Raw genomic sequence first — 16,911 nt, 5'->3', positions numbered from 1 at the left:
ATCTATCTATCTATCTATCTATCTATCTATCTATCTATCTATCTATCATTTCATGTCAAATACAGCTGCTGCGAGGCTGTGAAAGAAAATAAGCCCTTGTAGTTCTGAAGCAGTAAGCCGGCACACGCTCTGGAGACATCACCGACAGAAACCACAACCATCACCCCACACAGCACCCAATGACAAGAGAGCACAGAGCCTGAGGAAGGGGGAGGGGTTTGTGAGTAACAGCAAAAAGAGGAGAGGGAGGAGGTTTGGGAGAGGAGAGGAGAGACATGATGGGAGGATGGAGCAGAGTGTGATGCAAGAGGGAGGATTCATATGAACTAGCACATACCACCCCACCCACAAATCAAAATATTTCACTCTTTATATGAATGAAACAAAAAAGATATGAATGGTGAATTCTGACAGTTGCAAAATAAGGGTCATGCCTATGATTTACAGCCAATCCCTGGTCGTGAATTTAACAAAGCTGGTTGTGTGTGGAGACTTGTGTTTGCCTGAGTTTTGAGATGAATGACATAGCATCCTTTGGAAATACAGGACCTCAGATCAAGGAGGAGGTATAACCATCCAATATTTAACGTAGAAAATATGAACATTTATGTTTGTAGTTTAAGAATGAGAAACAGCTCCTTGCTTTACACACTTCCATTCGGATTATAAGTTCAGATCTGGTTGAGCACAAGATTCCACTTCTGAAGGACTGAGTCCTTTTTTGCGATCTACTGGCAAAAAATGAAAACAGTTTTACAGGAGGAATATATTTTTTATTCGTAACAAATAAACTGTAGAAAAAAAAACACTTTTGAAAGGAAACATTTTTGTACATCCAGTGAGCACTCTAATAACAAATGACACAAAATCCACAAATGGTTGAGTTAGTAAGCAGATTTTTTTGTTTGGGGGGGGGGGGCACAAGAACAAATGATCCAGGTTCAGACCCTCAAGATGGTTTGAGAAATTTAAAAAGGCCTTTAACTCATATGGTTAGAAATATTTTTAAAAAATGCACCAACATGTACTGTTGGGTGTTTTGAGACACAGAGTGGCACACAGGGTGCAAGCTGACACACACTGGAGTATCTTAAAGTCCCCATGAAATCATTTTAAAAATCTGTAATTAAGGGTTTTTTGTTTTGTATTATGAACCACCACACTAAATTTCAGGAATGAAAAAACCTCTAAGTTTCTAAAATCAAGCTTAAAAAAAGGCAGACTAGAGGCAGTAATACCTGCTCTAGGATGCTGGGGGTGTCTGTTGAATATGCTTAAGCCATAAAATCCAACAAAGACAATCCTCTCAAGTAAAAAAAAACAAACAAACAAAAAAAAAAAACAAAAAACACAGATAACCTGAATGGAGGTATCATCTGTCTGCTATGCTATGTTAAAACTCTTTCTTTAAGCCAACAGAGAAACCACCTACATTTACATCATGACAGACAATTTAGAGATAAAAAATCTTATTCTTAAATCTTATTTTCTCATTCTGTATTTAACACAGCAGGTATTCATAATATCTCAATTTCTGAGTTATGTGAAGTAATGTTTCCCTTTCATGAGACATCTTTGTTAATTTGCTGCTGAAAACACTACATTTCCTGATGTTATGCTTCAAAATAAAAGCTGTCAACAGTGATTAGGATTGGAGGCTTTTATTGTGACAGATATGTCTATCATCGGATACTTTACCGATCTTTAGCATTGCGACACAAACAGAGAAGGGGGATTGAATTGTTTCAGCTTTGAGAGAGACAAAGCCAAAGCCTGCTTATTGTGATAATGGACTTAAGACAAGTGAAATATGGATTAAAACATGCCTTTGTCAGGTAAGATGTTGATCCTGTTGAATCTGGTTCAGATGAAAAATAGACAAGCACTCCAGCAACTAGCCTGCCCCCTGACCTTATGGTGAACTATGGCCAAAGCACAGCTACCTGGCTCTGTGCCAGTACAGAGAGAGAAGTCTGTTTTCTGTCACAAATCTCTCCATTCTGATGCTTTTAATGGCCTCAACCTGATTTGAACATACTTACTGTGTTTAGACACACATGCTAGATTTCACGTGTTTCTATCCCTCTGAATCAAATCATCTTGAGTGTCTGGACCAGGATCATCTATATCAATGTGATCAGGTCTTATGCGCCGCCCCCCCCCCCCCCCTGTTTTTTTTCTTTTTTTCAAATATTTCCCTCCATGACCACTGGTGGTTTGAGGGATACTGATAGCGCTCCTGTTGTCTCTTTTTGTCCCATGTACTGTATGGTAGTTTTATTGGAATTTGGCAATGTCTTACTTCCCCAGTTACAATGTTATGACAAAATACCAAATTCTCTGTCAATGAAGACTTGCCCACACAACACATTAACCTACTAATGGCAAAAGAAAATAAACACAATTTCTATTTCTGTATAACAAGGTTAACAAGTACTCACGGTCACATTTTTACAGGCTAGCCCTAGATCCAATTAGATGTGTTTTGACATAATATTAAGCACAGCTTTTGATATATTGCAGTAAAATAGTTGTTGCATTACACTGCATTACATTTTACTGCACATGAACCTAAAAGACTAACACATTTTTCCAAAAAAAGAGATATAGCTCTGAACACATGCCTGACTAGACTGATTATAGAGATCTACAAATTAAATCTTTTAGCACTGATGTTTCATTAGTCGTTTACACAGTGATTTTGCAACAGCACCACAACAAAACTTTGCCATTGTACTTTAACATTGCATCAGCAACAATATAATATTGGTGTCTCAGTGTGTGGTTTTAAGATTACAGCCTTAAGGAGGCATAAGAGGCACTATCTGTAAACAAACAGCTATAACCTCATACACACAAAAAGGCAATTGAGACCTTGAGGATCCAACGTTACACACTGCCACCAACCAACCCCCATTTTACCTCTGTTATTGGTTCCAGTATCACACTATTTCGTCTCTATGTGATACACACTGCAGGTGAGGCATAAAAGGGATTTAAACATCCCACCTTTCAATGGCAAACTGCAAGCACTGATTGATCAATTATAACAGGTGATATTGGTTGAAATTTTTAATGTTATCATGTTCCAACTTTTTAAATATACGGTAACAAGCACTTTCACTAATCAAACATTTTTTCCTTTGATTTGGCCCTTCAGTCCTCAAACTCTGTATCATAAAGGGCTTGTTGGAATTTCAGTCGCACCGCCATCCTTTTTTTTATAGTTAGCCTCTTCAGTGAGGGCAGCAGGCTGAGCAGGAACAGTTCATCATCATCTCTTGAGTTGGTGAGGGTCTCTGCAGAACTTATCTTACGTTTAAGAGGGAGCTCCATCTCCTGCTGGCTGTTTTCACGGGGTCCCATGAGAGAAAAGCTTGTACTAATGATGGGGAGAGGACATTGGAGCTCCTTCTCATCTTTAACACGCACCTCCAGGTCCTCAATACTTTCTGCTCCCTGTATGGTATAAGAACAGAATAAACAGTTGTTTAATATTAATAACAAAGAATTTTAACCAATCAACAAATAAAGATTCATGGGGCTACATATGATCAATTATATAACTTAAATCTTTAATATGTCATCATATAGCATTTTAAATCTGCATTTAAATTTATGTAAAGAGTTTAAAGAAACTCTCCCCTGTATCTTGATTTGTGAATCAAGTGGATAAAAAAAGAAATGTACTTCATGGACTTGACTTTTTAAAATAACATTTATAAAGGGGCTGCTTTTAAGAAAAACAATGTCACACAATCAGAAAGGTGTGTAAAAAGACTCACTGAAGTCCACTGATCCCCTGATGATGGGACAGTATTTGCACCTTTCAGGAGTTCCAGTCTGGTCGCTTTCTCGGTTTCGTACAGTTCCTGTATTCGTGAAACTACAGTTCCCCTCGATGGTAACACATATGACTGGTCACAACATGCCAACCTGAGGACGTCCCTTAGACCTGGGTCTTCCACAATGTCCACTGGCCTGCGGTCAGTTGCCACCCATATAGCCAGCGCTGTCGTTAACCTATCCGACTGAATTTCATCCACGGGTCTGTGGCGATTCCCGTACTCCAAAATGGAGCTCTGCTGCCTTTGCTGCTGCTGTCGCCCGTTAACACAAGTCTGGTTAGCTACATCTGTGTGCTTAGCTCGTAGGTGGTAGATCAAACTCGAATTACTTCGGTGATATTTAAATTCAGTCTGACAAAAGGAGCATATTGCCTTTGACCTGTCAATTGAGCCGTCCGGAAGTGTTTTAAAGTAAAATGTACCGTTTAAAATCGTTGTAGGGTCGTTGTTTTCCATCTTTGCTGCAGCAAGAGGACAATACGGTGAGTTGAGTACGGTGTGCCCAAAGGGACAAAATAGCGCGCGATTAACGCGACAAAAATGAACACTAATTCAGATTTTAAAAGGTTGTAGCTGACACTGGCAGTCCTGGTGAAACGATTATTGGTCGTTCTTTATGTTCAAACAATTATTGAAAAATAATAATGTGATTTATGAAGTAAAATGTAACACATTCCTAGAACCCATCCATCATGGGAGAGACTGACGACAATGCCAGGATGCTACCGATGCTTACGGCATCCAGCCAAGACTCACCCCCCAGCCATTCTTTGCCCATACTTTCCTCCATTGCTACTGACAGGGGATATCTTTAAGATATCCAAGAACACAGTTATGTTTGCTTTTCATCCACACGCATTGTCAGAGTATGGGGAGTAGGTTTGAAATGAACAAACAGTTGTCCCCTATCAAATAATTCTCTCAGAACCGAACCAATGCAAACACTTCTACTGACTGGATTTGCACAAATAAGGCAACAAAAAACATGCTTTGATACTCTAAAGCAGTGTTACTCAATTCTCCTCAACCAAAGAGCGACACTGTTGAAAAAATACCTTTGCAAGAGCCACAAACCAAACCTGGGGGTGATTAAAACGACCATTTTGGGTTAAAAAAAGTTTATACTATCACATTTTTATTCCCATTGTCAAGTCCTTCAGATGTTTGTTGACTGTGTCAGACGACAGTTTAGTTCCATTTGCCAAACTTGCATTATTATCTGTTCATTTTATTCTGCCTATTTGTTAATATAAAAGATATTTATACAATAATAACAGTTTTTAAAGTATAGGTTTAACAGGGTGATTTGGTAAAGTTAGGAAAGCAGAAAATTCAGAAGATGAGGTCCTTCAGTTGAGCGGGAAAATAAAAAAGTGAGTTTAAAAAATGCATTTTATTACTAAATATCATCACTGAATACCAGTATTAGAAAACAGAAAATTTGGCATTCACCTCGAACTAATTAAATACAAATTACATACATTTTAGAGTGTCTGACAGAGTTGACAAAATACAAGATATGGTGGACAAAATTTTTTTAAAATTAGAATTAATAATCTGCTACTTCAGTCCTAAACTTACAGTTTTAGTAAATCAAAAGTATAAAGTCAGGTGTTCACCATGTTTTATTCCTTTTCACAAGAATCAGTGATATTTATCTTGCATGTTCTTTTGTTGCACATATCTAATGGAAATATACAGACATGGTTGACTATTAAATTTGACATTTAAAGCCTTCTGTGTAAATGTGGGAAACAAAGTGGTTGATGTCACTTGCAATAGATCATTTCTGATGTCAACATGTCAGTTTTTTAATTTTTCTGCGGGAATCAACCTACTTTTCCTAGCAAAACTTAAAAGAGCCACAAGTCATCACAACAGAGCCACATGTGGCTCAAGAGTCATGCATTGAGTATCAATCAGCTCTATAAGCTTATAAACCATTTGTTTAAAATTTTAGAGATAGTGCTTACCTTGACTGACTGATAATCAAAGGGGACATATTATGCAAAAATCACTTTTTCAGGCTTTTCTAACAGAAATATGTCCCCCTGGCCTGTCCACAATCCCCTCAAGTACCAGAAAAATCCATTCCCTTCCACCCTCTCTTTCTCCACCTTTCAGAAAATGTGTGCTGAAACAAGCTGTTCTCAGATTTTATCTCTAGTGACCTCACATGGGGAGTAAGCACCCGCCCCCAGGTTTGGTTGGCCCTCCCCACGGAGGAAAGTTCCACCCTCCTCAGTGGGTTACCCTGCTGACTATGGTCTGGGAGGTTGATGGTTCAAATCCCAGTCAGGCTATAAAGTTTGGATAAAAGTGTCTGTAACATCAAGAGTGCCACATCCATTTCCTGAGAAGGGTGTGGTCAGGGGCGGAGTCAGAGAGCTCATTAACATTTAAAGCCACAGACACAAAAACAGCTAGTTCTGAGCAGGGCTGAAACAAAGGGGTTTTTAGACATGCAAAAATCCTGTACTAAAGTGTTTTTTCAGCAAATTTCACAGGCATGTTTTGAGGACCTCTGAGAACAATATGAACTTGTCTTTAAAGGGTAAAATATGTGACCTTTAAGTCATGCTATATTTTGTATGCCAACTTCTGTATAACATTTGAATGTGCCCATCAAAACAAGCAATAAACCGGGTGAATTTTTGTCTAAAGGGCTAGTAATGCCATGACACCTCATTGCTCATCCTCTAACTTCAGAAAATGTAATCCTTTATCAATAATCAAGGAAATATAAAGTGTTTTACAGGAGCAATGACACATTTATTTGAAGCAAAAACATAGTAAAAAAACACACTTCTGAAAGAGGGGGCACATCAACGAACAGTCAGTGAACACCATGTAATATGTACAAATGATTTGAAAAAAGCAGTGTTGGTAAGCTGAATATTTTTGTGTTATTGCTTTTACAGCAATTGACACTTCATGACCTCTCCAATAACAAAGGTATGAAAAAACAGTTTTCTCAGTCTAAGTACTGGTCAAAGGCTAAAATGGCTCAGCAAGACTCATATGTTTATTCTGTTAAAGACAACTTGCCAGTGCAAACGTTAGCCAATCAATGGCTAAACAAATAATCATCTGATTCCATAACAATAACATTAACAATTACTAGCACATGTTTCAAAGCTAGCCTTACACAATTACATAAATATGTGGACATAGCATTAAACACATCTTTCCATATATTGCACTAATGTATTACACTGCACGTGTGCTGACATAACTAACAACTAAATCTTTCATTTAGTAGATACTAACAACAAAGTGGCTTATTCACCTATAAAAATTAATACTATTCTGTTTTCAAACTAAGGGATAAACTTCTGTACACAACTGTGCTACAATGACATAACGAGATCTACTTATTGATATTGTGAAGTAGCCCTGGTGTTTCATAAATAAGTAGGTTATAATGGTTTAGAAACCTATTCATTGTTGAATAATTGTCCATTGTTCATTGCAATAACAAACCCATTTATTGTTCTTAAACCAGCACTTCAGTCCTCAAACTCTGCATCATAAAGCACTTGCTGGAATTTCATCCGGACCTCCATTCTTTTTTTTATTGTGAGTCTCTTCAGTGAAGGCAGGAGGCTGAGCAGAAACAGTTCATCTTCATCTCTAAAGTTGCTGAGGGCCTCTGCAGAAGTTATCTCAGTTTCTGTGGGGGCTCGTCTTCTTCGTTTAAGAGAAACTTCCATCTCTTGATGGCTATTTTCACAGGGCTCCACCAGGGGAAGGCTTGTGCTAACGACGGGCAGGGGGCAATGCTGCTCCTTCTCATCTCTGACTCTCTCCTGTTCCTGGTCATCACCACTTCCAGCTCCCTGTGTGGCATGACAGGAAACAACATTATTGCTCAACAAGCAGTTGAAATAATCTTTATACTTTCTGTGAACACATCAACTTGATAATGATGAGAGGTTTCACATTAATATTTTTTTTGTTTCATTGCAGATTTTGACTATTTTAGGAAAACAAAACAAAACAAAAAACTTCTGTAGACCAGGTGCGTAGCCTCTAGCAATGCATGGCAGCACCAGTGTCTGATTGGACTTGAAGCACTTTATAGAACTTACTGATGTTGTTTCCTCTTGTCTAGATTTTTGCTTGCATTACACTTACTCTCAGGTGTACATCACTTTGGACACTTGGATCTGCTAAATGGTATTGTAACATTTATTCAAAAATAATTCTTTCAGACATCCTGACAAATAGGGCAAGAACAAGATCGCAGCTCTGACTGGGTTTCTATTTCATGTAATTAGAACTGTGATCAAAAAACATGTGTTGCAAAAAAAAAGAAAAATTAGTGCTGACCAAATTTTCCATCACAGGTGTGAAAAATCGGTTAAAAATTGTCTGCTGATTAATCACACTTTGATGCATTTCACACAACTGCCTAAAGAAGCTTCATAACTTTGATCAAAAGACATGTAAAAAATATTGTTGCTTTTTATTTTTATAATTTTAAGGATAAAATCCATATTCTACAGATTAATACCATCCTAGATTGACTAGTAAGTAGAAAATCTGCCCTCGGTATCAAATTCTTCCGTTTCAAAAGCTAGTGGAAAATTTTGATGCCATTCAGAGAGATGTCCTTTCTGATTGTTTTGTTGCTATTGTTCTTAAATCTGACAGTAATGCAATCTTTTTCAAATAATCAACATATGTGATTAATTGTGATGAATCAACAACAAAGCTTATAATTAATTTGATTTCTTTTAATTGTCTGACAGCTCTAGAAAAAAATGTCTTATTTTCTGTATTAAACTGTCCTGTAGAGTCCATGTGAAAAGTATGCAGTTACTTGTATATTATTGGCAAATATAAACCTTTGTATATTGTTTTACAGTTTGCTAAGAAATTGCAACAAGGAATGAATTAACTATTGATTTAGGCTGCAAAAAGTACAAATAAAAAGATTTCAAAAAATGAAGATTTTACTTCATTTTATTACATTATGACTGCATGTATTTTACATGCAAAAACAGTGGATAGTCGAGATGAAAGCTCCAAAGAGGAACCTATAATTTGAGAAAGCTCTCACCCGGCTGTCTTTCAACAGAAAAAATACATTGCTCATCAGAAATCACAGCCATGAAGAGCGGGAGAAAGGGGCTATTTATTCAGCTACCCATGCCTCACATGACACCCCCCACCCAAGCTGTATCCTCAGCATCAATAACTACAGTACTAAATACACAGTAACTTTATGTAGCCGCAAATGGCCTTTTTCCACTTCTGTGAGTCATTTTTAAGTAAATCTAGTTCGTGTTATAAAAAGTGAATTAACCTTTAACACTGATAAGCAGTTTGAACCAGTGTCTTGATTTGAGAATCAGCTGAATGAAAATATGCAGCTGCTTCATGATCTCAACTCAATATTGAACACATTTACAGCCCGGGTGATCTTTAACTATGACTGTGATGGTAGTGAGCAGCTTCGAAATGCCAACTCTGTAAAACACAAAGCTTGTTTGTTTCAGAACTGTTACACATTAAGATAAATGCCAAAGTGCATGTGACTCACTGACGTCCAGTGATCCCCAGATAACGACACAGCATTTTCACTTTCCAGGAGTTCTTGTTTAATCACTTTCTCCGTTTCGTCCTGCTCTCCTGAAACTACTGGTCCTTGCGACGGTAGGACATATAACTGGTCATAACATGCCAATCTGAGGGCATCCCTCACTCCAGACTCGTCCATAATGTCCACCGGCCTGCGGTCAGTCGCGAGCCAACTAGGCAAGGCTGAATTTAACCTTTCAGGCTGAAATTCATTCACGGGTCTGTGGCGATTAGCGCACTCCAAAATGGTGCTCTGCAGTCTTTGATGAAACAATTGACCGCTTGAATTAGTCGGAGTAGATGGGAATGAATGCTTAGCTCGAAGGTGGTAGCTCAGACTTGAAGTACTTCGATGATATTTAAATTCAGTTTGGCAAAAAGTGCAGATTACTTTAGACCTGTCAACCGAGCCGTCTGGGAATGTTTTGAAGTAAAAAGTGCCATTCAAAAGCGCCATGGCATCACTATTGTCATCCACTGGAGCCGCAGGAATACGTCAGGAAGTGTCGGCTTAACTACGGTACGCCGAGTGGCACAAAATGGCACGCGAGTAAAGCGCATGACATCCGTAGTAGGCTGCATCATGCTAACACGCACAACTCGTTGATTTTTTACATTATTTGCAACGCATAGGCGATGACAGGCATATGGTAATTGTTCTGCTGTTTAACAGTTACCTTATAAAAACAATGTGTTGTAAAAAGTATGCGATACTTGGACCCTTGGTCAACATGAAACAGCTTTTATTGTGAAAACTACCCGGATGTTCCGTGCTGCACGTGTCACCGAAGGTGCCATTTGACACTTAATGTTTTGTTTTGATGCTTCTACATAAATAGGGCCACTATTCTTATGTGAATAAAGGCAAACGTGCGTACTTCTCATAAGTAATTCATGTTTAGACACTATACATTTATGAAAAATGTATTTTTTTTTATAAATATGGCTCGGTATTTTCTCTTTGCTGAAGAAGCCACGATTTCCACAATAACCATTAAAAAAACTAAATTACCATTATGATTATTTTAGAGAAAAGAGTCAAGTTTAGTCATTACAAATCTATATGGAAACTGCGGTACATTAAGAACTATTTTTGTTTAACATTAAGTTAAAAAAGAAAAAGAAAGGAAAAGAAAATAGTATATTACGGTATGTCAAGCTACGGCTGGCAGAAGGAAGTCATTTCCATCTATCAACATTAAAAGTTATAGCGTAGTGTTGTTTTTTCCTTGTTGCTGAGTAAAGGCTTTTCGACTTTTCCACTTGTCCACTGTGCAATTAAAGCTCAAAATTCAATCTAGGATTTTTTCCCTAAACATACGGGAAACTGTAGTTTCTAAGACTTTTCTTCACGATGACTTGAATTCAGCAGTGTACATGTGCTACCTGCCTGCAAACACCAGAGGGCGCATTTGTTTTAATTATTATTGTCAGTGCGTTGGCAGTGCATAATAAAAAAGTAAACGAAACTCAAATCCAAAGGTACTTTGGTAGTTTTTGGTAAAAAAAAAAAAGTTCCAACCTAAAGATGCTTTAATAGACTACCGTGGACTGAAAATGATGTATGATTGAACAAAGTTACCATCAGCAATCAAAAAGAGTTACCTTTAGATAATCTTGTGTGTGTTAACTGAACATTATTTTTTTTAATTGATTTTGTCCCTAACAATCCAAGAGCTGAATCAACAAAGACACATAGATGCCCAGTCAGCCTCAAACCCCCCATTCCACCTAGGCCACATATTTCTTAGAAGTAAAGCCAATTCTTCTAAATTTGAGTTAATATTTATTTCCACATATTGTGTGCCATCCAGGAAAGTTACTTTTGCCATGTAGTATATTTCATGGATATGGCTATTTTGTGTTCTTTTGTAGTAATAGGCCTAATCATACAAAGTGGTTCCTATTCTTCTTTAAAAGTACACTTTAAAGTCATTCTCCCTCTTGCATTTCACTCCCAGTGCTTCCTATACAATGATTTGAGACATTCTTGAGTAAGAGATATAGGACCTTTGTTTAAAACAAAACGCAAAATCAGTCACAGCAGGGGCTGAATTATGAAGTTAGGACTAACCTGAGAGCCTCACAGCATCAACACTTAACCATAAACTGTCAACCTCATTTTACCCAGTGATGAATTATGGGGGTAAAAAAAAATCTTAGTACTAATGATAAGTGGTTTGGAGATTTTAAAAACTCACAATTATAAGTTTAAAGGCCATAAATCTGAGAAAAAAAGTCAAAGTTATAGTTAAGAAGGCCAAAACACAAATTAGAAGAAAAAATATAGTTTTAAAGGGCAAATACATGAGATAAAAAATTCATATCAGGAGTTTAAAATGTCAAATACGAGACAAATTTGAAATCTTGAGTTAAAAAGAAAAAAGAATGAGATAAAATTCAGTTTTAAAGGTCAAAATTTAAGATAGAATTGGACATCAGAAGTATAAAAGGTCAAAATATGAGGTAAAACTTGAGACCATGAGTTTAAAAGCACAACATATGTGTGAAAAATTAAAATATTTAGTTTAAAAGGTCAAAATATTAGATGGAATTCAAAACCACAAGTTTCAAATATCATCAGCTTAAAAGGTCAAAATGTGAGTTGAGTTTGACATCCCTGGTATAATTGAAAGGGTTCCAGTACCCCTTTTTAAAAGTAAAATAAATATTATTGGCTCTCCTTTAAAGACACAGCAGTGGACTGGAAATTTAGTCTGTGGTTCAGTATGAATTGTCAGTGTTATAGTCATGGGATAGTAGCATAATTTATTCTTTCTTCCCTCTTTTTGTCTGCATCTTAGAGTTTTAATTTTCCACTCTACTGAAACATAGTGTGGTCTGCCTGCTTTGTGAGTGTTTCATACATACTACATAAAATTGCAGCAGACAGCTTTTAAAAATATCTTGTATGTAAAAATATCCTTAAAGCTCCTCAGAGGAGTTTTTAGATGGTTTTTAAACAGACTGAAAGACTGATGTGTATTTCTGACCTACAAAAGCTAACAAGGCCATTGAGGATAAGACTGATTACTTAGTGATTAATGCTCCATGCCAAAACAGACTGTTTAAATAAATCTGCAACAATGACTCTTATTGAGTAACACATTTTCGATCATTTCTTTTTTGGGTGAAAAATAACAGGACAAGAGAGGCAAAAGGATAATAGCAATTGATTTGTCCACAGGGGTCGCCAAAAATGACTCAAACCTAAAGTCCCACACAGGATTTTTTCAAAAAGATTTCCAACAGTTTGAAGTTTACTCTATACACATTCTGCTCAAGATTGCCCCCTCCCAGTTAGTGTCATCAGTTTTGGATATTTGTGTGATTAAAATAGTGAACATTTTAGGAGAAATCCCAACAACACTATATGTTTGAACACATTCGTTTTAGTCAGATAATCATGCCATCTTTTACACTTTAGTAGGGGATTAAGTGATTTTCAAAGGCCAGAATTCAAATGAAGGCTAATTTGAATAGTTTTTAAATGGTAACCACATGAAGACTCCAGTCAAGTGTGATGAGTACTTTCATCGCTGCATCGAGTTAAATTTACATGTGAAGGCTGTGATGGTGAGGCGCGACAGATCAAACGTAGTCCCTGCTGGAGGCAGTCTGAGTGTCACCTCCCTCATACCCAGATTACAGGGACCGCACAGAGGATAACAACACTTATGAGGATATCAGCTATTATCACTGGGATGTCACAAAGATGGCACACCCAGTGTCAGTGGCAATTACAGTACAAGTGACTAGACTCTCATGGTGTCCACGGGAGGATGCAGCCTGTTATTACTGGAGTAGAGTCAAGGCAAGACACCTCCATTTAAAGGGAAAACCAAATTATAAAGACAGCATGTGATAGTTGGATGAATCATTATATTTGACCTTTTAATTGAGTTGGAAAAGTGTGACAGCTGCAGTTTTGTTGTTGAAAAAAATGTAAAATACAGTTGCAAACATTGTCAAAATAGCTTCATGCTCAGACAGGATCATGAGGGGTCCTTTTTTGTTGTGTATAGTGTAGCACAAATTCACTTTATAGTAGCTCTGTCCCCATCCTTTCATGAACGTATGTGTCAATATGATGTAGAGAAGTAGATAAAAAGTAGAGAAAAGGTTTAACAGTGGCGATTAAATGTTGACAAATGGAAAGACTTGTTAAACTTTTGAAACAATCTCCTGATAAGGGAAAATGAACAAAACACCACATGTACTGTCTTTGATATAGAAAGTACAGTCAGTCTGTGTTAGTGTCTGGAATCAGATTTTACTTCATGAACTGAGGAGAATCAAAAAGTGTCTTTTATTTTCTCTGAGTTAGAGTTTTGACCCATTAGGCATCAAACCCTGTAGTGTTTGTGCCAGACTGCCCTTCAGCAGACACAAGGGCACCACAAGAGAGCAGCGGAGTCCTAAACATCCATCATGAGCTGCAGGAGCTCAAAGTTTTTCACTTTTTTTGTGACTCATCAAAAAGGCCATTTGGCAGTATGAAAGCTGCTAAAGAAGATAATATAATTTAGGAAATATTTTGTTGTCTTTTCTTGTTAGCTTAAATGGCAAACAGAGCCAAAATACGCTTGTACAACAGTTCATGTTTGCCGGGAAAAAAATTCAAAACAAATGCCAAACCTAACTTAGAAGACACACTTGATCTTAATGCTACACAATAGCAGAGGTTGATTATGACATTCCTCTGAAAAACACCATTTTACCCTGTTTTTTTAGATAATTAAGAATACAACTTGTGGTGAAGTGGGCCTGCAGAAAAACTTGAAGCAACAAGCTCTGACAAACCATTAAAATGTATGGTGCATATTTGGATGTTGTTCGGATCTAACAAGCTATTTCTCAGTGAGCCACAGTGCCTAAAACACAAATCCAAATGCTGAGCATAAATAATCTGTTCAAGCTCAGCCAGTAAAGCAAGAACCGCATATAAAGTGCATTCAGAAAGTATTCAGACCCCCTTCACTTTTTCAATTTTCTTATGTGGCAGCCTGATGCAGTCAGTAAAAACACTGACATAGTAAGTATTTAGACCCTTTTCAAAAACCCTTGGAATTTTGCTCAGGTGCTTCCCATTTTTCTTGACCTTTGCTGAGATTTTCTATGCCTTGATCGGAGTCCACATGTGCTAAAATGATTTGGCATGCTTTGGAAAGGCACACACCTCTCTAATGAGAGGTGACACCTCACAGCAAAGAGCAAAAACCAAGCCATCAGGTCAAAGGAACTGCCTGCAGAGCTCAAAGACAGGATTGTTGCAGGGTCCAGATCTGGGGAAGGCTACAAAAATACTTCTGCAGCACTGAGAGTTGCCAAGAGCATGAGAGAAAAAGTTTGGCACAACCAGGACCCTTCCAAGAGCTGGTTGCTCGACCAAATTGTGCAATTAATGGAGAAGGGGCTTAGTAAGAGAAGTGACCAAGAACCTGATTGTCAGTCTGGCTGAGCTCCAGAGATCCTGTGTGGGGATAGGGCTTTTGATGATTTCAGAATTAATTTGTGACCATTTAAAACTATTATTAGCTATTTTTGAAATGGTGATTTGTGACATTTATTAAGAACATGCACCTTATTTACACCAACAGACAGTTTAATACAGAGCCAACAAGTGAATTGTGGTTTATGTCTCTGGCAGCTACCAAGCCCAGTACAAACAGCAGTCTGCAAGCATGCAATACACTGCAACAACTCACATCTCAGAGAGTGTATTTGTCTGCTTTCTTGTCATTCTTCTCATAATGTTCACTGTGATATTAATTCACCTTGTGTTTAGAATGATTTTTAGTTTCTACCACTTATTTGGGATTATTATTATAAGGTAATTAGGGCCAACTAAAATAAAGTGCTATGTAATGTTTAAGCAAATTCTCCCCATAACACAAATCAAATTCCTAAAAATTACACATAACTTTCCCAAATTAATATGAAAATGCCTAAAATTTAAAAACAAATTTCTATTACTTCAAGTGAAACTTGCCAAAATATATACATATATCCCTAAAATTTTCATGAAACTATCCAAGTAAATTCCCTAAAATAACTATAAAAATCCCTGAAGATTCACAGAAAATTTTCCAAACATTTCAAGCAAAGTATTCAAACTGCAGTGGACATTTTGGGCCATTTTCTCTAAATTTCAAATGGTAGAAATTACTAGTATGTTGTTGGAAAGCCAAGATGTAATGTCCTTATATATACATGCAGGCTCTTAAGAGGGTAGTGAACATTATCTTTCAAGATATAAGTGAAACATCACACCTGGAATGCTTGTAACAATTAACAAGCACATTTTTGCTGAGTGTCTTAAAATTAGATATCTTTATCTAAATTAGTTAAATCACATTTCAAGACACTAAGGGGAAGTGCATTGGCAGATATTCTTACTTCTTACAGCCATTTCAGGTCTTTTTTCAAGTGTAATATCCTGAAATAAGATGTTCATCTGCTCTTGTAAGGTTAGTGTTGCAACAATTACTATCATGAGAATTGTTTGACTAGAAATGAGATAAAAAGGCTCGGTAAAACTGGAGCCTTTGGAGTACAATGCTCCCAACAAGCCAAGTCAGATCAGCTGTGCTGTGATTGGCTGGCAATGCAAACTTTTTTAGCCCCTGAAGCCACTGGGCTGTTTAGTGTGACAGTAAAACCAGTGTTGTCATATCATGTTATCCAACAATAAAACATAACCTGGCAGCAGCTCCTCAAACATGAGCCCTCTAATGGTTTGGTCCTGGAAAAGATTGTGAATTGGATTGAAACAGTGAACTGACCCGGACTCCTACACATGACACAAACAGTGAATTCCTCTCTGGATAAAAGGGCTCTCTGCAGAAATCCCAAAGTTTGATGCAACTTTTACTTGGAAATCACAGCAGGGCTGGATAAAGGTTATATAACACACCTGCAACTTTCCCTGTCACTCAGTCTAGGGAAACAACATTTGGCTCCTGTCCTCCTCAAATGTTTACACTTTCGCTGATGTTTGTGCTGCATGGGAAACTTCTACAAAATGTTCCTATAGTTGAGGACCCACCAGGTCAACCATTTGAGCTAAAATCAGAGTTTGCTGGCTGTAATGCTGACACATGTGTCTGTTTAGTTATCTGCCTTTTTAGAGTGACTCAACATCCCAAACCGTCTCAGCCTCTGCTGTGTGAGTGATGTAGTTATCTTTAGAGGAAAGGAGGAGGACGGACAGAGAGAGATACACAGCCTATAAACGGTCACAAGGCAGGTAGTGAGAGATAAACCTCTATGTGTGTGTTAGAGCCTGAAACATGCTGAGCCAGCTACTGAGCCTGCTATCGCCAGTAAACAGTGGTTTGGCTTAAATCTTTGAATGGCCACTTTAAAGATCCTGTGCTGATTCCATGGTTGTCATGTATCACCATGGAGCAGTCACTTTATCCCTCTGGTCTAGACCTGATAATCTATAGACCTTAATATCTGCTGAGAAGGAGAG

General features: G+C 37.5%; 2 protein-coding genes across 2 annotated transcripts; both read right to left on the bottom strand.

Moving 5' to 3' along the window:
- Positions 1 to 3,059: 3,059 nt before the first annotated feature.
- On the bottom strand, positions 3,060 to 4,340 carry LOC121507394. Its single transcript, XM_041783734.1, has 2 exons — positions 3,786 to 4,340; positions 3,060 to 3,459 (listed from the first exon to the last, which is right to left on the bottom strand). Exons 1-2 carry the CDS (start codon positions 4,302 to 4,304, stop codon positions 3,157 to 3,159), a joined length of 822 nt encoding a protein of 273 aa, XP_041639668.1. The 5' UTR covers positions 4,305 to 4,340; the 3' UTR covers positions 3,060 to 3,156.
- A 2,274-nt stretch (positions 4,341 to 6,614) lies between these two features.
- Positions 6,615 to 9,915, bottom strand: LOC121511373. The gene is made up of 2 exons (XM_041790026.1): positions 9,397 to 9,915; positions 6,615 to 7,687 (listed from the first exon to the last, which is right to left on the bottom strand). Exons 1-2 carry the CDS (start codon positions 9,889 to 9,891, stop codon positions 7,358 to 7,360), a joined length of 825 nt encoding a protein of 274 aa, XP_041645960.1. The 5' UTR covers positions 9,892 to 9,915; the 3' UTR covers positions 6,615 to 7,357.
- Between the last annotated feature and the right edge of the window lie 6,996 nt (positions 9,916 to 16,911).

This window comes from Cheilinus undulatus, linkage group 1 (genome assembly GCF_018320785.1).
Source record: "Cheilinus undulatus linkage group 1, ASM1832078v1, whole genome shotgun sequence".
NCBI lineage: Eukaryota > Metazoa > Chordata > Actinopteri > Labriformes > Labridae > Cheilinus > Cheilinus undulatus.
This window is presented reverse-complemented; position numbering and strand designations above follow the sequence as displayed.

Coding starts and splice junctions, on each gene's coding strand:
- LOC121507394 (XM_041783734.1), bottom strand. CDS start 4,304: ATGGAAAACAACGACCCTACAACGATTTTAAACGGTACATTTTACTTT. Junction 3,460..3,785: donor CAGGGGATCAGTGGACTTCA/GTGAGTCTTTTT, acceptor TATACCATACAG/GGAGCAGAAAGTATTGAGGA.
- LOC121511373 (XM_041790026.1), bottom strand. CDS start 9,891: ATGGCGCTTTTGAATGGCACTTTTTACTTCAAAACATTCCCAGACGGC. Junction 7,688..9,396: donor CTGGGGATCACTGGACGTCA/GTGAGTCACATG, acceptor CATGCCACACAG/GGAGCTGGAAGTGGTGATGA.